Raw genomic sequence first — 26983 nt, 5'->3', positions numbered from 1 at the left:
CGGACCCCCCGCGACCCAATAGGATAAAGCGGGTTGGACAATGAATGAATGAATGAATGAATGAATGAATATTACAAAACAAAAACTAGGAAGGAAAACAGGATGCAGCTCTAACCAAACTAACCAAGACAAGCAACAACCCACACATAGATAATGAACCACTGGGAGACTGAACAGAAGCAGGAATTAAAATACTAAAGGGGTAACGAGACTAACACAGGACAACAAAGACCAGGGAAACAGGGCACAGGTGAAACTAATAAACTCGAAAGGAATTAAAAAACAGGGAAACTGAGAACTAACCAAGGAAACATAAACCAACACTAGGGAACTAAACAGGTAAAGACACAAGCAGGGGCACAAGGAACAAAACCAAAACCAACTACAAAATCAGACACAAGGACTAACGAAACTGAAATGAAACACTAGGGAGCAAAATACAAAAACAGAGGAGGTGGGATTCGAACACAGGACAGAAGGGTACACAAACAAGCATGTAGCAACAAACAATGCATTATTCAACATGGAGTAGTAAAGTGGGCAGTGGTGGCTTGATGGTTAGGGTAGCGCACTTGTAATTGAAAGATTGCAGGTTCGAATCCCCCACCAGCAAGTCACCACTGAGGTACCCTGAGCAAGGTACTGTCCCCAAGCACTGCTCCCCGGGCGCTGAATTAGCTGCCCCCTGCTATGTCACGAAAGTCACATATGGGTCAAATGCAGAGGACACATTTCGTTGTTGCGCACTGTGTGCTGTGGTGTGTTGACAATGACCACTGATCACTTAATTCTAAGTGATACGAGGCTTTTCCGGATTTTCCGGTCCACCTGAATGCTGCACAGCCGAATGCAATGATGCGATTGCGCCTGTAGGGGGACTCATTTAGCAAGGCTTACCTTCAGAACTTCATTTGGCTTTCGATTCGTATTAACTGAACACGATTCTACTGACTTGTTACCACTTTGAGGAAAGTACATATCCGGGCAGATTCAGTAGTAGTATGTGTGTATTTTATCAGAAAATGAGACAAATGCAAACGTCTTTCCACTCCCAATCAGACCCGGAAATATGCCCAATCAGGCAAATATGATCTTCTCAGTACATATCAAGTACCCAACAATATTATATATATAAATTTAAGTGCTTTCTTCTTTTAAAATGTGTAAAGGCGGGATGCGTGTGCCTGCTCCTAACAGCATGTGGCTGCGGCCGGACCCCCGCTGGACATGTGTGCACTAGTTTACATTCATCCTATGTATACACACTATACATTTTTATTATTCCTTAAATGTAATTAAAAATAACACATTCATAAATACATGTAATGTATTTTGTTCTCAAAGTTTAACGGCCCCCTGTCTGACAAACCACATCTTCCCCTTCAACATAACATATACACACCACGTGACCCCTAACGGGCAAGCACATCTGATACTATATATGGACATGACCCCTGGACCAATCAGAATGCATGACATGCCCCCTCCCGGTTATGACATCATAGCCCCTAATGGGCAAGCTAAGCTCTGCCCAAAGTGCCACATACTCTCTCTCATGGAGGAATGGAACTTGGTACCTTGGTGGCACAAACCAATTCTGATGGTAAACTGGGCCGGGGGGGTGGGTCCACAGAAGACCCAGTGGCAGTAGCTGAGTGACAGCTCAGTGTAGGGGAAAGGCAGAAGCCAATCATAGACTGAACCCTCAAATCAATAGGAGGGGAAATGACTCACTCCTTGGCATCAGGATTGGGAATCCCTCTGATCGTTATTGATTGGCTCAGCGTCAGCTGGCGAAATGGAAAAATGAGCATTTTCAGGAAACCCACGTGAAAGACAGATAACATGTAAAATGCTGACATACACAGCAGGATTGGCTCAGCGTCAGCTGGTGAAAGGAAAAAATGAGCATTCTGAGGAAACCCACATGAAAGACGGACAACATGCAAACTGCTCACATACACAGCAGGATTCAAACCACCAACCCCAGACACATGAGATTATAGTGCTACCCAGTCAGCCAACCCAGAAGTTATCTGGAGCGTTTAGTTGTATGTACAGTAGTATTATGACAGGCCCAAAAAGCCTAGATTAAAATGGACTGTGAAATTTAATTTTCCAGCTTTTCTAATTGCGTATTATATACTATGGAGCCATGTAGTCATGTGCGTTCAAGACAACAGGATAATTTGTGTGCAAAAGACAATCAGGGCATTGAGCACACTTCTGTGAACATGGAGCACAGGGGTTGAAATATATGTCTCAATGCAGCGGCAAGACCGGTGCAGGCGCGGGGTGCTTGATGCACGATGGCAGGATTAATAGAGGCACAGCCGCAGGGAACGATGGCGAGGCATCGTGTTGAGCCAAGGGCAGGCCGGTTGGAGGGTAGTTGCAGGAGGTTGAGTGTGAGTGAATGGTGTGTGAGTGTGCCCTGCGATAGGCTGGCCCCCTGTCCAGGGTTGTTCCCTGCCTCGTGCCCATTGCTTCCGGGATAGGCTCCGGACCCCCCGCGACCCAATAGGATAAAGCGGGTTGGACAATGAATGAATGAATGAGTAAATATTACAAAACAAAAACTAGGAAGGAAAACAGGATGCAGCTCTAACTAAACTAACCAAGACAAGCAACAACCCACATAGATAATGAACCACTGGGAAACTGAACAGAAGCAGGAACTAAAATACTAAAGGGGTAACGAGACTAACACAGGACAGGTGAGACTAATTAACAAAGACCAGGGAAACAGGGCACAGGTGAAACTAATAAACTCAAAGGAACTAAAAAACAGGGAAACTAAGAACTAACCAAGGAAACATAAACCAACACTAGGGAACTAAATAGGTAAAGACACAAGCAGGGGCACAAGGAACAAAACCAAAACCAACTACAAAATCAGACACAAGGACTAACGAAACTCAAATGGAACACTAGGGAGCAAAATACAAAAACAGGAGGTGGGATTCGAACACAGGACAGAAGGGTACACAAACAACCACATGCTCAACACATTGAGCCACATGACCAGACAGGGAATAGCGGAGAACAAAGACTAACATAAAGAACGGGATGACCAGCAACACCTGCTGGTCAAACGGGGAAGGGACACGGAAGGACCACAGCAGGGGCTGACCCTGACACATTTAAGAGTAGTTTGTCTTTCTATATATTGTCTAGTATCTCATTTCTTAAGTGAGTGTACAGTTCAGCTGCATGGTATGCATCTTCAGGTGCAGTCCAACCATTTTCATCCATGAGAAGGGCACAGAATTCAAAGACTGTTTCATCACAGGGGTACTGACCCTTTGGGGTGCATTCCTCTTTGCAAATATCTACCTCTCCTGGGAGAACAGATTTTAGGTTGTTCTCCCCCATCCATAAATTTGCGGAACACAAAACATTAGAATTGGGCATCTTCCAGGAACTCCTTGGGCTGGCTTTGGAATTATTTTATGAGAGTTCCATGTCCTCACAACGTCATCTAGTTCATCCTGCATGAAAACAAATATCAATAATGTGCTACAACCTGATCAACCACCCTCTCAGCATATATAGCATAGTACAGTGAAGAATATTCAACTTCAGCACTGTTCAAGAGGTTTGATGCAGAGAAAATCTTCCAGTTACACCTAATAATATTTTAAGACTTTATTTATTAGGTATTCATTTATGTCCTTGGTAATGAGAAATTATATGTGTAAAATCGAATTTTGTGATACCTGCACAAGATTAAGAAAGCAGAACACCTGGAGACCAGGATAAATCTTGGACTCCACATGTCATCTGTACCAGTTGTTCAAATGGTCTTTGTGACTGGCTAAATCGGCGAAAGGCAGCGATGCCATTTGGAATTCCAATGGTGTAGAGGGAACCGCGAGATCATCTCAATGACTGCTACTTTTGTTGCATGAATACAAGTGGATTCTCAGCTAAAACTAAGCACAAAATTGTATATCCCAGCCGAGATTCTGCAATCAGGCCTGTTCCTCATGACGATTCATTGCCTGTTCCTGTACCACCATTTGATGGTCTTGATTCTGTAGAAGGTGATGAGGAGTACAGAGAAGGTGCAGCTGGTTACAGTGAAAGCATGATGGCCGACTACCGCTGAATGCTGTACTGCGACAATCCAGACATGGTCAGGGCTGTCAAGTTTTGAAGACAGGCAAGAGTGACATTCCACAGGATGCCTTTTCATTGGTTGTTGTGTTGTATTTTACCCAGATACAGTAGTACTATTTTCTGGCTATTGTGTAGGCCCTTTTTTTTTTGATTGGCTGGTAAGTGACAGGCTCTTGGGGCAAATCTTGTCCGATTTCATAAAAGAGGCATGTTTCCGACGGGAAGCGACGTTTTTCTTGACGTTTCGTGACGTTTTCATCCGAGTTCCGACTTGGAGAGAAATAATCGAACGCACCATAATGTCACTCAACTCAGAATTTCCGAACGCACCATTAGACTCCAGTGGAGACACACTTGTTTTATAGTGAGGCGCTACTGTGCTGCGGTCTGGGGAAAAATTGGGCTCTGCGGCATATTAGCCTACAAATTATTTTTCCGCGTGAGAAATACAATGTGTGGCGGGAGTGAGTGACAAAAGACTGAAAAGAGTGACTGTCACTCTCAGTGCGTGACACTTGAGAGCCCTGCATGGTGTACACAAGAAAATCAAACTCAAAGCGTTTTTGAAGAAACAATGGTGGTTAAACACTTTTCAATTTCTTTATGCCCACTGTCTGTTTATTTGATTTTGCTATAAAGACATTTTACCCTATACTACAGTGATGCTTTTGTTTTAGTACACAATACTTGCGATTATGGTATTAACTAGCATTACTCATAAATCAAAAAGTTGACGTGACAGAAAAAAACTGAAAACAAATATGGAATCAGCATGAAAAACTGATTTGGAAAAATGTGCTTTGGTCTCTGATGATTTAAAAAAAGTTTGTTGTCCTGTGTTATCTGATCTATGGACCTTAATGGTGATTTTTATTGTTCTGCGTTCATTTTATTTATAATATCGTAGTATTTCACCTGATATTGTAACTGCATACAGCAGCCTGCGTTCTATTAGCAAACGTGGGGTATCCATTTAAAGGGGAATAGTTCTTTGGTTAGCAATATGGACTATTGCAAATCTATTAGTGTGGCATTCATTAGTTGGAAGCATACGTTATGTAGGCCGCATTTATAATCTACTGTGTATGTCTAAATATTGTGACAGTCAATCAGCAAGGACTTAATTATGCAGGTTACTAGCCTGCCTTGCGCCACACCACCAGTGTGTGTTAAATGGTAATTTAACATGTGTGCATTTACATTGTAAATGTGGTGGCCCAGGGTAAAAGACCCCAACAGTTATTTATTTTGGTTTTACTCTTAAGTTTATTTTAACCCCCTTTGGATCTCCTGGAGCACGGTCAACAGAGAAGAAACAATCACAGGTAGTAGTGAGGTTTGTTACGAGCACATTTATTGAATACACAAAGGTATTGCTTCTCAGCCCGGATGCAATCCTCCATTGTTTGGACACCCCCCTCCCAACACAACAGTGATCGACACAGCCTCGTTTAAACCACAGCACTACACACCAATATACACAGCAATTAGTACTTTACACTCAACACTACACCCTCTGTGCAAGCACAGTACACCTAAGATTTCACTATGGGATGGGGGGGGGACACTACAAGAGGCACATCACCAGACAAGGAAGAAAAAAGAATAAACACCCTCATTCAATAAATAGTGTACAAAATTAAGACGTAAATAACAAACTTAATAGCCGGGGGCCTCTGCGCCCTCACCGCGAGGCCCTCGCTAAACCAAAATAAATCACCAAACTAACAAATTTTCCAACAGCACTCCACACCCTTAGTACTCCATTGCTCAATCCTGGGTGACTCGAATCCCGATCTTCCAGCTTGGCTCACTTCACGTCGGCACCGCCCCCAGCGCCGGCGTCTTCCTTCCACTCAGTCCGTACCGGTCACTGCTTCACGTCGCCGACGGCCCCTCGCCTCTGTCGCCTCACGGACCCGATGGCAAAAAGGCAACACCAAACAGGCAAAAAACCCTCAGACCCTTCTCTATTCCCCCCTCAGCCATAAGGCAAAATGCACGCTGGATTAACTGCAGCCACTTCCCTTCATGCCGGCTTGGAGATCACAGTGGGTCTGGGTCGCTCTCTCTCCATCCAGTCCGTTCGCTGCTCAGATCGCCAAGCTGGTCCCACTCCCCATCTCTCTCTCGGTGCTGCTCCAAGCAGCCCCGGTGCTTTTATTCACCCGCTGCACTCACAAACCTGCACACACCGGAGAGGAAGAGAGAAGATCCCGTGGCCGCTGCTCCTGCCGCCGACACCGCTTCCCCTTCGGGACTTGGACCACCGCGCCGTGATCCACTCGCCTCCGGTTCGTCGTCGTTGTCTTTGCAGCGAACAGCAAACCACATTACCAGGAGTCCCAAAGGTCTAGTCTTCCTGCTACATTGCGGAACACGTCCTTCCCAGGCGGAGCCGCGGAACCCCTAAACAATGGTGGCTGCCATCTTTAAAAGTCCCAAGTCCCGCCCCGCCAGCTCGTTGTCATGGAGCCGGCCAATCGATTGCCTAAGGCAAAGCTACCACGGACCCACATAGCTGTTCAGGGTGCTGCCAGAACAAAACCAATTTAGGGAAGAAAAAAAGAAAAACAAGACTAACACAAACACAAAATTATAGAAGCCCATTACTATGGAAGCCCATTTCCGCCAGTAAAAGAAAAAAAAAATTAAATAGAAAGTCGAAATAACGAGATGTAAAGTCATAATTACGAGATAGAAAGTCGAAATTACGAGATACAAAGTCATAATTACGAGATAGAAAGTCATAATTACGAGATAAAAAGTCGAAATTACGAGATAGAAAGTCATAATTACGAGATAAAAAGTCATAATTACGAGATAGAAAGTCGAAATTATGAGATAGAAAGTCATAATTACGAGATAGAAAGTCGAAATTACGAGATACAAAGTCATAATTACGAGATAGAAAGTCATAATTACGAGATAAAAAGTCATAATTACGAGATAAAAAGCCGAAATTATGAGATACAAAGTCATAATTACGAGATAGAAAGTCGAAATTATGAGATACAAAGTCATAATTACGAGATAGAAAGTCGAAATTATGAGATACAAAGTCGAAATTATGAGATAGAAAGTCATAATTACGAGATAGAAAGTCATAATTACGAGATAAAAAGTCGAAATTATGAGATGCAAAGTCATAATTACGAGATAAAAAGACGAAATTATGAAATTAAAAAATCGAAATTATGAGATAGAAAGTCATAATTACGAGATAAAAAGCCGAAATTATGAGATACAAAGTCATAATTACGAGATAAAAAGCCGAAATAATTATGAGATAGAAAGTCGAAATTATGAGATACAAAGTCATAATTACGAGATAGGAAGTACGCATGCGCTCCAGTCCAGTTGAAGAGCTGTCTTCGCCTCATTGGCATCAATCTCGTAATTATGACTTTGTATCTCGTAATTATGACTTTGTATCTCGTAATTTCGACTTTCTATCTCGTAATTATGACTTTCTATCTCATAATTTCGACTTTCTATCTCATAATTATTTCGGCTTTTTATCTCGTAATTATGACTTTGTATCTCATAATTTCGGCTTTTTATCTCGTAATTATGACTTTCTATCTCATAATTTCGATTTTTTAATCTCATAATTTCGGCTTTTTATCTCGTAATTATGACTTTGCATCTCATAATTTCGACTTTCTATCTCGTAATTTCGATTTTTTAATCTCGTAATTACGACTTTACATCTCGTTATTTCGACTTTCTATTTCATTTTTTTTTTCTTTTACTGGCGGAAATGGGCTTCCATAGAAATGGGCTTCCATAAAAATCAAACAGACATACGCCAATTTTTAAAAACCTAGAAATCTTCTGATAAAAAAAAGCTAAAAACAATGGCAAACATTTGGCTCTGGGTACCGAGTTGCGTAGGCGGGAACTGCCTTCTGATTGGTCCGTAAGGTGTCTGGGCACGTTCACGTCGCAATAAAAAGCGGCGCAGCAGTCAAACGAACACTCTTCGGCGTTACTGATTTTCTGTATTAAAATTTGCCAACAACATCGAGAAGATGAATGTAAGTATATATCTATATATTAGATTTTCAGTAGCTGCCTTTCCTAGTTCAACCAGTCATACAAATGAAATACAAAAGTCCTTACACGATTCTGAACCTTTTCGCATAGTTTTGAATGACTTTATTCTTGAACATTGAACATTTCTCGTAACTTTATGACTTTATTCTCGAAAGGTATGCATTTACTTTCTCGTAACTTTGATTTTATTTTAACTTTACAACTTGTTACAACAGTACAACTTTAATCTTGGAAGTTCCGACTTTATTCTTGAGGTTTTATATTTTTATTAATAGTGGCCCTAAAACTCAGTCGTACACAAAATGTAATAAATATAACTATGTAATTGTATTGATTAAGTCCATGTTTTAGTATAATTATAATATGGCTTCAGGCAAATGGACCCAAAATGGTTAAGATGTACTTTGTTGAGTTATAGACATTTTGGACAGACTGTTCACACATGAAACTGATTATTTTGTCTGAAACAACAAATACAAACACACAACAGTCATTGGTGTTCTCTCCATTACTTTTAACCACTTTCAAAAAACCAGTGATTCAGATCTGAGACTGCAGGAAAGTACCCAAGACCAGTGGTGGCTGGTGAAAAAAAATATTGGTGGGGCTGACGTACCAATAAATTTCTCTTCCTAGTCCAGTATAAGCATTCAAATGAACAGTCAGAAAATGACAACAATTTGACAATCATACTCTTACCATTAAACTGGAATTTCGGTACAGCAAAAAAATAAAAATAAAAAATGACTGAACATGTTCTAATCAGGATAATACTTTTTGCTCTTCAGTCAAATTCATGACTTCCCTGTCTCTTAGAAAGGTTATTACATCGGGCAGTTTCTCTGCCATTATTGAACTGTGGAATACACAAACCATATTTACATTCTTATTGTAGCCTATTAAAGAATATACATGAACAACAAACCTAAAGCATGTTACTGTTCCTAGCCTATTTTTTAGGCTACTCTATGTGACGCATTACTTCTAAATTTATCATTTGTGACCCCTACCTCCCCGGACAATGACAACCTTAACAAACGTGCTCTGCACTTTGTATCTGCTTCTCTTCGTACTGTACACCCACTGCCTGGCTAAGTTGCATGTTCGCATGACGGTCCATTTGCTTATAATTGCAACACCTCCGATATGATAACTCCACATCACAATAAAATATACAAAACTCCGTCGTATTTTAAGCATTGTTAAGCCCATTGAACGTTTAGTGAATTTAGCCTACCTGTCCACTGATGGTGATCTGCAAAGGATGATGCAGATTCCTGCACAGGGATGATCCGTTCATCAATTTGCGGGCTTTTGCTTTATTACAAAAAGGTACGACTTTTATCCCGTAACATTATGACTTTATTCTCGAGATTATAAATTTTCATTTATATTTTTTATATATATATATATAAATAAATATATGTACACGAGGGTTTTTATGTCTGGCCACGTTCACATTGCAATAAAAAGCGGCGCTGCAGTCAAACAAACCCTCTTGGACGTTACTGATTTTCTGTATTAAAATTTGCTCAACAACACTGAGAAGATGAATGTAAGTATATATCTATATATTAGATTTTCAGTTGCTGCCTTTCCTAGCTTAACCAATCATACACATTGATCGCGTGGAAATGGATTAATACTAACCCAGCTGGATTTGAGCTAGTAATCCTCTCAAATAATTATTTAAATAACAACTAAATGTCATTATATCACAAGACATAAATTTAACTATGATCAGCCTGATGATGATCTAGTCACTGCTGGTGAGTCATGGCTGAATTTGATCAATAATTTTGCACCAGAGAAATTCACAGTTGAAATATCCTGATTTTGTAGCTATTAACAGGATTAAACACAAATAATGAAAGGACTCGAACTGCCAAAATGACTGGTGTACATCACTGTCTGCCTGGCTTACTTTTGTTAAAACCTATTACAGCTGGAAAACTGACTATAAAGCATGAGAACATAATCACAGTGTAACAAGTGTAAGACATTCTAAATGGTAAATGGACTGCATTTATATAGCGCTTTTTACCAAAGCGCTTTACAATGTATGCCTCACATTCACCCATTCACACACACATTCACACACCGGTTGCGGAGGCTGCCATGCAAGGCACCAACCTGCACACCGGGAGCAATTTGGGGTTCAGTGTCTTGCTCAAGGACACTTCGATGGGGTCAGGAGGACCCGGGGCTCGAACGGTAGCACTACCTCCTGCACCACCATCGCACATTCTAAGACTTAAGTAGGAGTTTATGAGTTGTGTTTGCTGCTCCATGTTCTCAGAAGTGTGATCGATACCCTGATTATCTTTTGCACACAAAATATTACCTTCTTTGCACAAGATAATCATATTATTTGCAGAAGGTAGGCTATTATCCAGTGTATGTAGTATGTAAAAAGGAGAGTCCGACTGAAAACTGAAATGTATTTTTGATGAAAACACATTTTTACTCTTTTGGTCTGACAGTAGTATATTCGTATCATTTAGTACAGCGGTTCCCAAACTAGGGTACGCATACCCCCTGGGGTACGCAAGAGGCTGTAGGGGGTTCGCGAGGGAGCGGGGGGAATCACGAATTCGAACAACGAGACAGTCAGTAATTCTCACAACAGCGGAGTTGGTGACCTCCAAAAAAAGCCGTAAAACACAAAATACAGTCAAGTTTATGTCATATGTTTTTGTGCTTATTAAATTTAAGTGTTTCTATAGATTAATCCCACAACAGTAATAAAATAAATGTCTTTAACATAAATAGGCTACTAAAAGAATAGATCGCTTTAATCGCTATTACAGTTGTGTATGGGCACGCGGTCTTATTTAGATAACATACAAAAAGAGACGCATATAGCCTAATGTTTAATCATTCGTTAATGTGTATTTGTCCGGTCCAGGAGGTTAATTTTGGGGATCCACACAGGGTTAAGGAGGGGGCTTGGCACACGGAAGGAGCGGACGATCGGGGCATGACACTCACTGGAGAGCTTTGTCGTGCACAGATAACTTAACTGTCTCTAACAGCGTCTAATCGCACATTAAATAAAGTCCTGCATGCGTATTTTTCTATTCTGAAATTCTGCCATGGCATGCACCAGTATGATGCTGGTGCAACTTTCCCAGGACCCTAGTCAAAAAATATCTGCCACTCTGGTCGCGGAAAACAAGCGCTAACGGAAATATGTGAAAAACACGGGAGCGGTAGAAGATTTTTTGAAATTTGACGGGAATGGGACGGTACGGGAATGACATCCCACGGGACTGAACGGGATGGGAATGGGTTTTGAAGATTTGGCGGTTAAATTGGATGGGAACGGAAACCCTCCAACGCGAATGGGATGGGAACCAAAAACCTTTTCCGTGCCCATCCCTACTGTGAAATTCTCCCACCGGATAGCAACAATCTATTACTAAAATATATTAATAAATTCATTTGGTGGTGAGAAATAATCGACTGTTCAGTATTTATTTTTATGCATGCGGTATTGCAATCTATTTATAGACACTAATTAAGAGTCGTTGGTAGCAGGGGGTACGCGGCTGAGGCTGACATGTCTCAAGGGGTACGTGGCTGGAAAAAGTTTGGGGACCACTGATTTAGTACATTATAATTAACAAGATGCTTCATTAACTATTTCTGAAAAGGTCTTGGTGGAAGATTGTCCCAGACTTCTTTGATCACTCTCATATATCAAATTCGAAAATGGTGAAGTCAGGATGGCAGTAATTAACTGGTGCTCTCTCACTATGTACTAGCGAACATTAAAATGCCGTGAGAAAAGTTTTAATTTAGGCTTGTTAGCACTGTGAAAATACTACTGTACATATAACTAAATACTCTAAGTAACTTGTGGGTTGGCTCAGTAGGTAGTACTACAACCTCATGTGTCCAGGGTTGCTGGTTTGATTCCTGCTTTGTATGTGTACAGTTTCCTTGTTGTCCCTCTTTCACATGGGTTTCCTCAGAGTACTGCTTATTTTGTTTAGCTGACACTGACGGGCATGCCTCTGAAGGCTACAAAACAGCTGAAAATCACAGCTATACCCAACCTTGATGCCAGGAGGTGAGTGATTTCCCCTCCTATTGCCTTGAGGGTTCAGCCCATGATTGGCTCCCACCTTTCCCCTACACTGAACTGTCACTCAGCTACTGCCACTGGGTCTTCTGTGGACCTCCCCTCCTCACCCCCCTTCTCACCTACCCTCCCCCAGGTTCATGATCAGTGTCGGGTACCAGGAGAATGCCACTGCCCTGATTTTTGATGTCCGCTTCAACCACCAAGGGGACCGTCGCGTCATCATCTTAAACTCCATGCGCAATGGCTCCTATTCCACTGAGAAGAAGGAGAAACACTTCTTATTTCAGGAGGCAAAGGAGTTCGAGGTGAGGCTGCCCGTGTTTGTATCACCAAGGTACCAAGTTCCATTCCTCCATGTTTCAAGTTTTATTGTCGCATGTGTTTGGAAGAACGTAGTAAAATCCTTGTGCCACAGTTGCAGGGGAGGGGATGGTGCATGGGGGGGATTGGACAACAGTGTAATACAGGACAAACAGCAGGAACGTGTGGGGGTGGGGGCTGGGGGTGCCTGAGTCCCCGAACTATTTAATGTGAACTCGTGCATGAAGTTTAAAGGTACTAAGTTTCCCCTTTTCATCCTTTGCGCATCTGCCCGTCAAAAAGTCACAACCCTGACAAATACCAATGCAATAAAGATCAAGACATGTGAAATCTCATGAGCAATGACATCACTTCTTTTGTTTTGTTTAAACTCTAAATAATACGAGACCTTAAATGAAATATGTAGGGGTTTTAAATGTTAAATAAAAAACTTTAATAATTATAACTTAGGTTTAATGAAGCTCCCCTGTGTAGAATAATTATGAGTCCACTTGTCAAGGAAGAAATTAACTTAAACTACAGCTTCGTATTGTGAAAAGAATACATTGTGTTGTTTTTCCTTTTAATCTACTTGTTGTATTGCTGGTTCTTCACAAAGAAGAATAATACATTTAAATTTGCAGAAAAAGTAGGGAATAAAAATCTTTAAAGATAACAATATTGTAGCTGACTCTTGTAGATATCAAACTTTTCAAGGAAAAAGCTGACCTTCGTGAAGTTACCTCTAGTGGTTGAAATATAGCATTGCATCATTTTCCCATTTATCCCCATGCATGTTCACCTATGCCTTACCCCAGCGTAACTGGCTGCTAGAAACGCCTCAAACAGAGGAAACTGGAATACTGGGAGGTCTTTTGCAATATTTCTTAAGGTGAAAATTATAATTAGTTTCAGGTCCATCCAACAACAATATACCGTCTCCACTGTTAGTACTTACTGAATGATTAGGGATGAACAGGTTTCTGTGAATGGAAGGCACGTCAGTCAGTGTTCACGGTCAATTGAAGCAATATTCGAAAATTTTAATCGCTTCTCGGAAAACTGCGTTTGAACGCACACAAGGGAAATCCCGAGAACTGAGATGCTGGACAGGTGCTGCCGCCTAGAGTCTCACTGGTAATCAGTCAAATTTCAGAAATTTTCTCTGATTTTCTTCGGCTACGCAGGGATGGAGGTCGCTGTGTCCGAGGTTATCCTCTCAACCATATCTATGCTCTCAAATGCCATAAATAAAGAATCAGTGTTGCCAACTATTTTCAATGGAAAGTAGCTAAAGTCTGCTGGAAAAGTCGCCAAATGTCGCTAGATGACATCATGCGTATATTTGCATATTGATGACGTAATTACGTCATATTTGCATTCTGCGTGTTTTCCCTAATCCTTCCTCACGTGTCCAATATAAAACTATCAATTACGTTACATATTTTCTGTCACACATTTATATTATACGTATATATGTTTTTTATGTGTATATGACTTTAATAAGTTTAATGAAGTTTATCGTTGTGTATGAGTAAGTAGAATCACGTACAGTCAATCAGATGTAGCTCAGTAAACGATCTCAGACGAGTTCAGAAACTGGAATGAACTTAAGCTCTGTGACAGTGAGTAATATAAGTGCATCAGAAGAAAAAATAAGAAGAAACGGTCAAATTAAATAGTTTTATTTCAAGCAAAGGAGAAGCAGGTAAGTGATTGGTCCGTGGTAACACCGTTTGCACATGCGCAGCTCATTCACATCTATGTCAGCTGCCGTGTGGTCACGGGAATATGCTGCTCCTTTCAGCCGGAGCTAGCGCTCACTGATCAGAGCAGACACAGGGAGATGAGTAACTGTACCGGGAAAGCAAGACCTCGCGCTTACAGGACAGTACTGGCGACATTTGGAAAGTTGCTAAGGTTTGTCCAAAAGTCGCTAGATTTGTCGCTAGGCGCTTTTTTGAAAAAAAGTCGTCAAGGGGGTCTGAAAAGTCGCTAAATCTAGCGACAAAGTCGCTAAGTTGGCAACACTGTAAAGAATTCCACCTTGTGGCATTAGGGAAAATCTACGGAACCCCTGATGGAACAATGGCAAAATATTAAAATGCTCATACTTCCATGTGTGTGCCTGATAATTTCACGCACACACCCGAAACTAGCCATCACTTCCGGGACCCAATGCGACATAAACCTTTTGTTTTTATTAATAATTGCACATGTCCATGCAGTACCAGTGACAACTTTTTAGTTTTAAATGTATTAGTCCATAAATTGTACTTTGATATACCTTTAATTATAAGATTAAATATTTTTATATGGATTTATTAATATTTAAACTGTGTCAATTTAACAAAAGCAATTGTTTTCGCAAACCACCAGTTTTCAATATTAGGAATGGGCAATACCATTTTCATTACTCATGGGGGGCAGTGGTGTTTGACCCACCCAATATTTTCCAAAATTTTGCTTATCTAACCTACTAACCAAGGGGAACTTTTTTAGCTGATGATTTCAGTTGCATAAGCATAAAGGTATTGAAACGAATGGGTAGCCTATGTATATGTATACCTATAGGAGGTCATTCTGGATAATTTCAGAGGAAGCTCATTAGTGAATCAGTATCTGAATAACCTTCAGCAAACATTTTCCACCTCACATTTTTCATTTTAATTCCTTTTTTCCCCAGATAACAATCACCTTCAACCGTGATGAATTTCATGTTAAAATCCCTGATGACTACCCTATATCATTCCCGAATTGTTTTGGTGATGATCAGTACAGCTTCATCCAAGTATTTGGGGATATCAACATCAAGAGCTTTAACATCGAATAAGCAAGTCTACAGGCACTGGATCTGCCCTGTCTGGCTGCTGATTGGCTGTGATCAGTGCCCTATCCTCTGTGAAGCTTAACCATGATGCTTATTGTTAACCCCGCTAATGCAGTAGTGACTATACCATGTGTTCCTTCTTGCAATATGTCTCTGTTCGTTCAAACAGTGTGAACCTGTACAACTTCCCCAGCTGGTCTTCTGAAGATATTTTAATATGAAAATATTACTAGATTTCTTTGAGATGATGAATTCATTATACATAATTGTTCACTTACTTAAATATAATCTATAAGAATTTATACATATTGTCACATTTACTGTAATTCATATCTGTTGATTTTCTTAACCTAAATAAATGTTCCTTGCCAGCAAAACTCAAAACACATGGTTTCCTTTGAATAATTTTTTGCGTAAACTAATGCTGTGACATTCGCGAATGATTCTTCCCAGGAAATGAGTCCCTTACAGGAACCATACACTCATGTTTACTTCCCTGCACAGATTAATTCTTTTTGTTTTTCCGCTTGTGACTTGAAAGCTGCGTCCCTACTCAACTATGGCCAGTGAGAGCCAGTGAAGCATGTTAGGGCGTGCTTAAAGCAAGCAACTGTTTGGCTGGAAACTACCCTGGCCCTAAAGAACAAACTCTGAATTAGAGACTGCCTCTCTCTATGAGTCAGTGGGTGATCAAGAGGCTCTGATAGGCTACCCATTGGTCATGACCGAACATGAAGGAGTGACCGAGTAAAATACCACTGTCACTAAATATGCACTTTATAAGACAACTGACGTGTCTAACACAATTCATTTTCAGTAATAATTACCTTTTAGTCTACTGTGGTGTATGACACATATTACTCTCCAGTTAAACCCAACACAAAAGTATCTTACCCTATTTCTGATGGCCTGACCTCATCCATGGATGATTGAGCTGCAATGTCAGTGTCACTATCTGGAATGATTCCTGTTTCACCCATTTTCATCAGCTATGTTACCATCCAGAGGTGATACTGACATGGTGCTTCGGCCACCCCCTGTGGCACGGATGTGGGATCCGTGGGCTGCAATCCTTTTTTTGATGGTAATTTTCAGATTGAGCTACTTCTTTCCCCCAGCCTCCATTTCACACTACAGGTGACTCAGAAATAACTGTACGTGTTACCTGTGCCCATGCTGGGTCCTTCTCTCTCTTTGCAGGCCATTGGTAAAGTTGCCAAACAGTACATATCATCAGGTCTCTGTCCTGTCCTGGCTGTCATTTTCCCTGTTTGGTCAGCAGGTGTCGCTGGTCATCCTGTTCCGTTTCCTAGTCGTTAGTGCTTGTTAATTGTTTATTACTCTCACCTGTTCCTAGTTGTTCTTAAGCTTCTAGTGTTGAGTTAACTGTGATGGTTCTCGCCCGTCCCTGGTTATGCCCTTGCTACCTGTCTGTATATGTGCCTCCCCTTGCCCTGTCCCTCTGTGTCTTTGAGAGTTTTATACAGTATGTGCCATGTGCCTTATTCATGGATTTCTTTGTGGACTTTATGTGCTTTACCTACCTTGTGTACATTAGTTAATCCCAGTATTATTCACCTGCCTTGGCTTAGACCCCTCGCGGTCCTGTTGTTTCCTGTCTTTTTTCTTGAGTGTGATTGCTGTTAAAGCTCCTTGTTCTTTCAGCCCCAACAACCCAGTGGTGGCTGCCTAGGGACCTCAGGAACTGCATTTCCCAGCCAAAACACAGGTGCATCCCGCCTCCGCCTATCGGCCTGGCGATGGAAGCGCTGAATGGCTATCCGAATGGAGCATGGCAACTTCATTGCTCATTCAGTCATCAGCGTTCGGGATCTGAGTGGTGTTGGTGTCCCAAATACACAGGGGTGGTTGGTGACACAACACCTACTGCAAGGGGGGTAACCCAGTGGGGGAGAGGAGCAGGGAGTTGTGAGCGTAATCAACAGGGTTACCATACACAAAAACAGAGACTATCACTAAAACCATTGATTTATGCATTTTTTTTGTAAAATAAAATAGTTAAAGCTGTTCTTAAAGTTGTTTTTTTCATGATCAAAAAGACTGAAGAAATGTCTGTATGACTGTGCTTCTCATCAGCCAGTCAGAATGCAGTTTGTGAATTTTACAAACTGGCCGCACTTCTGTTCCACAGAAGTCGGTATGGCTGGTAGGGAGCGCCTGAGCCCTGTGTGGGATTATTTTGAATATAATCCTGAAACCTCAAAAAGCCAAGTTATTGTCATGTCAGATCGTACCCCATGCAGTATAGAGATCAAAGGAAAAATCCAACCAACCTCAAAGTACATTTACAAAGTTATCATCATCATCGAGAGGAGTACAAATCATACATGGATAAAGAATGATCGAGAAAGAGGCCCAGTGCAAGCAAAAGGTCTGATAGTATACTACCGGCACAGAGGCAGCAGACCCTGACATCTTCTCTCCAAAGCTTTGAAATATGGCCGACCAGCTCCAATGAATGCAAGAAACATGAAAACACTCTGGTTAATTTGTTCATTGAAACAGGCGTGTCCATGCGGTTGTGTGATGTTCTCACATTCAAAGCACTGAATGTTGCTCTAAAATCCCAGATTCCATACACCATGCTCAGCATGAAGCAGGATCTTTGCTAGACATGAAGCTCTACTGGGGCACAGGCCCCCCTACCTCCCATTACCCATATGGTTCTTTTTGAAAGTGTGGCATTGTGTGCTCCTTGCGACTGACTGGCACTACATCTAAGGTGTTCCCCTGCCTAGTATTCAGTGTCACCTGAAATAGGGTCCAGTCCACAGACCCCCCACCCCCCAGAAGTTAACGACATCACCTAAAGGACAAAGCCATTTAGGGTAATTGTACTGCGCACTGCTATGCCAAATCATGTTGCGCTCTTGCCATAGATGTATATCACAGTGCCAGTGACTCAGGTGGTTAACATAGGTACTCATCCACTACCAACACCAATGAAACAACGTCTGCCGGAGCAGGCCATGACAGGCCTCGAACCTCCGTCTCTCACGCCACAGGAAGCAATATTAATCTAGGCTTTAGAATCATTATAATAGTATTAATAAGGAATATAACTGCAGTACTAGGCAATTTTTGAACAAAATTAAATATCTAAGTGTAAAAAACTACATTTTATGCAAGTGCAAGACACAGTAGATGGGGGTCTGCTAGGATGTGATGACGGGGGCAAAGTCAGGTGACCAGTTATACATGATTGGTTCCTGTTCTTCTCTTGGCCTGTGTGGACACTGACTCAGGGCCTGCTCTACCTTTGAAGGAGCCTTAGATAAAGCTTCACTTGGGAGCAGAGTCACTTTTTGGTTATGACAACATCCGGGGAACACCCCAGAATACTCAAGGATTTGTCTCTAACCGTTGTATTGGCTCCAAAGTAGGTGGTGTTTTTTTTTTAATTAGTCTCTCGTTGTCTCAATCTCTCACTCTGTCTCTCTTTCTCTCTCTCAGACAGACACACACACACACACTGATATAGAATTTGTGTTTAGATATTTTTAGCTGCATAACTTATTTACACAAACAAATCTGGATCAGTATGTAATTTGCTAGCTGATTGAAGTGTGTACAGAGTGCTTTTTGTCTTAAAGAACCTGAAACCAATAACATCTGACCAACTGTGCATCCTGTTTATAATTAAGTGAGGGTTCCATTCAACGGCATCCATGTTATTCCTTCTGTAGCAAATGCAGACATACAGTAATTGACATAGAAGCTACATGGAACACCAGCTCCAATCACGTTTGAAATATTGTCTATTTTCACACTAAAAAGTGTAAATGATAAAATGCTTCCCTGGAATACTCCCAAGCCTTGTTTATGAACATCAGAGAGGGCAATGTTCACTCTATCGCTAAGGCAGCGGTTAGATATAAATCTCAATAGAAAGACAGGCAACAGTCCCCTAAAACCCAACTGATGAAGATCCTTCAATAAGCTGTGCTTCAATGCCATATCATAAGGCTTCTCTACCATAGATTCACATGGTCTTTCTTAATAAAGGTGTTCCATACATAGGCTTCCAAACTAGCAAGATGGTCAAGTGTACTCCTGTCATGTCTAACTCCACACTGGGAGTCACTCAGGAGGTGGTTTGACTCCAGGTACCAAACAAGGTGGTTGTTGACAATCTTTTCAATAGTTTAACATAAGCAGCTAGTATAAGCAAGGTCCGCACCTTTTTGGCTGGAGTAGTGGCTTTTAAGCTGGAATCATATTTCCTCCTGTTATAAGAATGATTGCACATGCATTTTATTGTTTTCCTGCAAGTTCTCAAGAAATATAATAACGCTGTTTGGTATCTCCCAAATACTCTTGCACAACATCCCCTATAATATATAGATGCAAAATATGTTTCAAATCCTCAGGGCAAAGATGTGGGTTGTCCCACATTTGGCATGACCTTGCCTGTTAAGCAAGTTGTTTTTCCACCTCTATCTTCAGATCTGACCCCTTCTTCTTTGGTACCTTGCACTCGGTAGAGCTGATGGACTTAACCTCAGTATTCTGCCATTCAGCGTACTTTTTCTTTTTTGTTATTCCTGTGCTTAGGCCTCCAAATGTAACACTTTTCATGTCTCTACCTCTGACAGAAGGGCCTCTACCTTGCATTGCTCAAAATTCATCATCTTGGTATGTTTATTTTCTGTCACCATGGTCAGAAATTTCAATTAGCAAGACTTGGTTTGCATAATATGTGAACATAATGGCAGGGAGCACTTATGGTTATTTGTAGGCAACAACTGAGCAGGATCTCAGGCTTGTGCAGCCACACCCCCCACCCCAGCTGGCAAGTTGTGGCTGGCAGTGTTGAGGGAGGGAAGGGGAGACTGACCAGTGAGAGGCATTGTGCTGAAGAACAGATTCAGCTCTTCAGCACTGTCTGCGCTCCCATCAAACACAATGTATCCAGCCTGCCTGTAGCCGATGATGGTTCTCATCCCAAGCCATACCTCCTTCACACTCTTGTACTGTAGTTAGTGCTCCAGCTTGTCCCTGATGTGCTTTGTCCCCTTGCTAAGCTGCATCTTCATTTCCACCTTCACCTCTTGAATCTCTTTATTGTCTGCAGACCTAAAGAGCCTCGTTTTCTTCATCAGTAAGTGTTTCATGTCCCTTGTGATCCATTTCCTGGGACAGGCTCCAGACTACATTTACTGGATAAGTGAAACAAACAAAGACGAATGAATGATAATATACAGCATGGTCTGTATACACCAGCAGCATTAGGCTACCCTCAGGTAACAGGCTGCATACCACTTGCTGAGGAAATGTATACATGTAATTATGACACTCATTTCCATATTTTGAGAGCTTAGTAAACATGGTCATTAGTGCACAGATCCAAAGCCAGGGAGTGGATGAATGGGGACATTCTGCCATACAGCAAACAGGAGAACAAATAATTGCAGGAAATAGTACTTTGTTTTCTGTTTGCCAAAGAAATGTCATCTGTAAATTGCCCATAGTGTGTCATAGACTGGCACTAGAGCGTGACTGACTGGCACTACCTCTAAGGTGTTCCCCTGCCTAGTATTCAGTGCCACCTGAAATAGGCACTGAGTACTGATAAGTGGTTCAAAGATGGATGGACTGCACCAGTGAACCAGGGCCGGAGTGGGACTGAGTTTCAGCCTGGATTTGTCCCACCCCAGACCAACCTTAGGGGGGTACATTTTGTGGTGCGTCACTTACACCTGTTTCAAACATATTATAGCTAGCTATAAACACATTGTAGATGTGAATGTATCCTTGCTTTACTAGCAGCTGTAATGAACTCTTACAAATGCATCATGGCACACTATAACCAACCACAGTCTTTATGCTGTTTGACAACAAACAGAAGCAAGATATATACTCAGCAAAAAAAGAAACGTCCCTTTTTCAGGACTGTGTATTTCAACAATAATGTTGTAAAAATCCAAATAATTTTACAGATCTTCATTGTAAAGGGTTTAAACAATGTTTTCCATGCATGTTCAATTAACCATAATCAATTAATTAACATGCACCTGTGGAATGGTCGTTAAGACCTTAACAGCTTACAGAAAGTAGGCATTTAAGGTCACAGTTCTAAAAACACAGGACACTAAACAGACTTGTCTACCGACTGTGAAAAACACCCAAAGAAAGATGCCCAGGGTCCCTGCTCATCTGCGTGAACGTGCATTAGGCATGCTGCAGGGAGGCATGAGGACTGCTGATGTGGCTAGGGCAATAAATTGCCATGTCCGCACTGTGAGACGCCTAAGACAGCGCTACAGGGAGACAGGAAGGACAGCTGATCATCCTCGCAGTGGAAGACCACGTGTAACAACACCTGCACAGGATCGGTACATCCGAATATCACACCTGCGTGACAGGTACAGGATGGCCACAACAACTGCCCGAGTCACACCAGGAACACACAATCCCTCCATCAGTGCTCAGACTGTCCGCAATAGGCTGAGAGAGGCTGGACTGAGGGCTTGTGTGTTCCTGGTGTGACTCGGGCAGTTGTTGTGGCCATCCTGTACCTGTCACGTAGGTGTGATATTCGGATGTGCATGTTAATTAATTGATTATGGTTAATTGAACATGCATGGAAAACATTGTTTAGACCCTTTACAATGAAGATCTGTAAAGTTATTTGGATTTTTACAACATTATTGTTGAAATACACAGTCCTGAAAAAGGGACGTTTCTTTTTTTGCTGAGTATATATACATTTTTGTTAATGTTTTATGTAGAATTGGTAGAATGATTATGAGGAGTTGTGATGGTGGAGCTTATGAAGTATTATGGTCAAAACTGTAATGCTTATTACTGTCAATAGTAATATTTTGAATTTCCACGCCCCCTTTGGCGTAAAATATATTTATACCACACATGTCTACTATATGTATACCCTATTTAGCGAATACTTAGTTCCAGTGTGAGAAATACCCGTCAATATTCGGGGGGGTCCCCATCTCCCTATTGTTGCACAATACCGATCTTGAGACCCCCTTAAAATTTTGCTTTTGAGGCTTCAGGGGGTCTCATGGGTCGGACCCCCCCGTATTTCGCACACTGCTTAGTTGCCCATCTCTTCAAAGCAGAGCTTAGCGTCTGTTTTAGACCTTGGGCGTAAATGCCATTTTCCAGTTAATTGTTAACTTCTACATGGATGTTAATGCATTCGTGGTACGTACGATCAGCATGCGCACTACATTTACCGAAAGTCACAAACAACATTGTTTGTGTGGGCGTGATGACGTAGCATACCGGACCGCCGCTGATGCAAGATCAGCTGCTACTACGCACATGCGCTGTAATGGTATTTAGGTTCGTTGGGTGACAGAACTAGGAAGAATGAGGGGAATTTTCTATCTAGCAACATATATTTTCAATTCAATTCAATTTTATTTATATAGCGCATTATCACAACATTACATTGTCTCAATGCGCTTTACATTTCTGCCTCGTAAGGACCCCCCATTGAGTAAGCCAAAGGCAACGGTGGCAAGGAAAAACTCCCTAAGAGGAAGAAACCTTGGGAGGAACCAGACCCAAAGGGGGAGCCCATCCTCCAGGGGCCGGCAGATGAGTCAAACAAAACAAGATGATATGACTAAGCTAATACAGGGGTTGAAATACATGCTTAGCATGATGAATAATGTTAAATTTACAAACACGTTTAAAAAAATGTGGGTTTCCATAATATGGATTTCTTTTACAATTTTCTTTGTTTTATACTGTTATTACGACATATTAAATATCATAAGACATACAGGTAAGTGCGGTCAGTAGAGTAAAACGTGATACGTAAAATCAACACAGGGTGGCAGTAGAGCTTAGCATTTTGCGTTGATGTACAAATGTAAAATAGAAATTTATTATAATAACTGTATTACCACATCCTTTACATAATGCTGAAATTGAGGCAGAAGATTATCAGTGGAGAGAGAGAGACAAGAGTTAGAGAGAGTTAGACAAGGAGAGACTAAAATTTACTATTCATTATGTTTTATTTGTTGATACAGTAATTCTAGGTGGTATAGTCTGCAAATACAGCATCTCCCAGCAGACCCACATTCACTGTGTGTTGCACTTGCATAAAGATGTCATTTTCTTCTACATTTAGCTGTTTAATTCTGTTCAAAAATTGCCTAGTACTGCTCTTAGATTCCTTATTGATACTATTGTAACGATTCTAAAGCCTAGATTAATATTGCTGCCTTTGGCGTGAGAGACTGGGGTTCGAGGCCTGTCATGGCCTGCTCCTGCAGACGTTGTTTCACTGGTGTTGGTAGTGGGATGAGCACCTGTGTTCACCATATGAGTCACTGGGACTGTGTTATACATCTAATCCAAGAGCGCACTATGGTTTGGTACAGCAGGAGAAAATGCAGTTACCCTGGGTGGCGTTGTCTTTTTGGTGATGTCGTTAAGTTTTACAGGGGGGCTGTGGGCTGGACCCTGTTCCCGGTATTAGGCAGGGGAATGCCATAGATGTGGTGCCAGTCAGCTGCCAGGCAAACCAAGAAGAGGAATTTTAAGCAATGCAACGTAGAGACCCTTAATCCGTTCCGGACTCCGGATCGAATCCTAAAAAGTTCGAGTTCTGATCGAATTTTTCCCATAAGAAATAATGGAAACCAATTAATTGGTTCCCGGCCATCCAAAATTACACCTAAATATGTTTTTTTTTTTTTTTTTTTTTTTTTTTAGCATTTAAACACAAAATGAACAGGATAAAACAAGAAGAGCATTTTCTTAATGGCTGCCAAAACGATAAAGATCTTATCCCAACATTACCCCTGTCCTGCCCCGATCGTCCGCTCCTTCCGTGTGCCACGCCCCCTCGTTAACCTCGTGTGGCATCCCCATGTGATCAGCTGTTTCTGGTTGTTGTCATTAGTCCTCTGTATTAAGTCCGCGTTTCAGTTTGTTTCCCCAGTCCGGTCATTGGGTGCGTTCGACTTGCTTACAGCGCTGGTTTAAAGCAACGCATTCTGATCATGCATTACGGTTAGATGCATCGCGATCTCTCACCCGGCTGTAGAAACTGGAACCGTCTCCGTGACAACACACCTTTGCCCTTATTGGCTGAAGAGTTTAATTACACGCATGACGTTTGTATCCCAGGCAGTTCCGATGCATAATCCGCTATTTCTCCCGAATATCACGTACAGCAGTGAGAACTGGTTTTCAGATAATTTACCTGGTAAAATAAAGTTTAAATAAATGACATGAATGCTCTAATAGTACACGTAAGTTAGTGGTTTATTTATTGTTAGTTACTGTAATGTTGCGCTGCTTTATTTGGTTAATCGTCCAGTGTGTGAAGAAGTAAGAATTGCATTGTAGTATGACTCATTTCCTGGCGCGTACAATTTATATTAGGTCGGCGTTCAGGGTTTGACTTCTGATATTCAGATCGAGTTCTACGTCAAACTGGTTTGTTCGACTGTCAAGTAATTCGAGTTCTAGTGAGTTCGAGAACCGAGGTACCACTGTATAGGTGAAGACATGACCAGACTGTGCAACGTTAGTTTAACGGATTTGGGAACAGTTTATCTAGTTGCTTTGGTTCCTACGTCTCTGAAATTGTTCTATTTCCTTCTCTAATCATGTAATCTGACTGATGTGCTGCTGTACCTGTATTCAATGCTGAACTGTATGTATATGTTAGAGATGTGCTGGAGACTGCAAAATAAAACCAGACATCACCACTGATTGCAGAATGAAAGCAATGCAAAATGCAGAGAGATTTATTAAAACATCTGAAATGTCAAAATAGGGCTGGACAATAATTCGATATCAATATATATCGCGGTATAATTTTTTTCGATAACGGTGACACGATTTTTAAACACATTTCCGATATTTCGATATACATTTGAATATTATATATATTCACCGGCTTTAAAAATGTATCACAAGTGCTAAACAGCGCGTATTCAAATCGCATTTGCATGGTAATTTGCTGAACAACGCAGCTGTGAAACGTGATCCAGGTAAAACTTTTTTAGACAGCATAAATAATATTGAAGCATTTGTTTTCAAGCAGACTGTTAAAAGCAAAAGCAACAAAGCATTTTAGACTTTGTAAAGAAACCATAGTAACCACGTGTATGATACTTTTCAGAGCTGCGTCAGAGGGAAATGACTCGTGAATTTAATTTTGACACTGGTTAGCTTTTTGTGAAAACGAACTACAGTACACCCCGCAGGTTTTTTGTGATTTTGTGAGCGATCTTTGTGTTTTCAATGTTGGAGAATATAATTAAAGGTTTGTATCAAGAAACGACGGTGGTTTTTATTGTATACTGGTAAATCTCTGCTGTTAGTTGGTGGTATGCCTTTTGTTAGCCAACATGTATGTCGGGGCCGGCTCTACGCTGGGGCAACGCCCCCTTAAGCAAACGTCCTGCCCCCTTAAATCAAACTTTTAGAAGTTGAGGAAGAAAATAATAATTACCCACAAACTGAATATGGACAAGATTTACTACAGTAGCTGAAAAATCCACTGAAAAAGGCACAAACGAGATGATAAGTTTCACTTCTTGTTCGCTCTTTCCCTCCGCGTTCTGTTTGTGCGCGGGCTCACGCAGCACTCGGCAGATCCCCCACTCACCCTCCCCCCAGCTAAACATCCAATCACTGTTAGTATGCAAATGAGCCAGTTTCTCAGTAGGCAGGGCAAAGCGAAATGAGCTGCGTGATTGCGGGAGGTTTGGAGGAAACAGCAATCTCTCTCGTCAAAATCATAGTGACTAGTGAGATCATGGTTCGAATTATTTTTGTCTATTTAGGGGGGTCTTGATCGGGGGGTACTGTACCCCCCAGTACCCCCCGATCAAGACCCCCCCCCAAATAGACAAAAATAGCAGTTTGGGGGGGGGGGGGTATTAACATTTTCCTTGTTGTTTTTTTTTTTTTTAAGAAGGAACCTCACCTTGTAGGAAAATTTTATGTAAAACGATTTTAGACACCCCTAGTGTGGATCGTACCATTTGAACCACCTTGGCGCTAGAAGCAGCTTAGCCAGTCGGTTACGTCATTCATTCTCATTGAGCGACTTGTTCGTTGTGATTTCAAGATTCTTTATTCGTCACATACATAGTTATAACAAGTACAACATGTAGTGAAATGAACCCTGACCGATCCTATTTTTCAGTTTTATATTTCAAGACTCGGTGAATTGATTTTTTCTTTTTCATAACTTAGCCTACCCTTTTTAGTTTTGGTAATATTGGCAATAGTGAAAAGTGTTTTGTTGGGTTCAAATATGTTTGATATAGGCCATCCAATTAAGGTAAATGTCTTGTTTTTAATCTGATGAGGAATATTTTATTTTATTTTTTGTTTTACTTTTCAGTTTTCCCCGTGAGGGATTGCCACCTTACTGTGGTCAGGGGCTTTGCGTGCCTCAGTGACCCTAAGAGCTACACCAGCAGAAGCTTAGCCTTCAGGTGGGACACCCAAGTTGGACAGGTCTTAGGGCAGAGGCCTGACAAAGTGCAATCCAATTACATGACAAAAACAGTTATCCAGAGCACCACCCCACCCCTTTCCCGCCTTTGTCACCACCA

At 41.4% G+C, this 26983-nt stretch overlaps 1 protein-coding gene across 1 annotated transcript; it reads left to right on the top strand.

Moving 5' to 3' along the window:
- Window positions 1–8067: 8067 nt before the first annotated feature.
- On the top strand, window positions 8068–15785 carry LOC111845267 (beta-galactoside-binding lectin-like). The gene is made up of 4 exons (XM_023814576.2): window positions 8068–8162; window positions 12180–12256; window positions 12405–12576; window positions 15258–15785. The coding sequence occupies exons 1-4, from the start codon at window positions 8157–8159 to the stop codon at window positions 15402–15404; spliced, it is 402 nt and encodes a 133-aa protein (XP_023670344.2). The 5' UTR covers window positions 8068–8156; the 3' UTR covers window positions 15405–15785.
- Window positions 15786–26983: the final 11198 nt, after the last annotated feature.

Source organism: Paramormyrops kingsleyae, chromosome 5 (genome assembly GCF_048594095.1).
Source record: "Paramormyrops kingsleyae isolate MSU_618 chromosome 5, PKINGS_0.4, whole genome shotgun sequence".
NCBI classification, from domain to species: domain Eukaryota; kingdom Metazoa; phylum Chordata; class Actinopteri; order Osteoglossiformes; family Mormyridae; genus Paramormyrops; species Paramormyrops kingsleyae.
The sequence above is the reverse complement of the archived record's forward strand: the minus strand, read 5'-3'. Positions and strand labels throughout refer to the sequence as shown.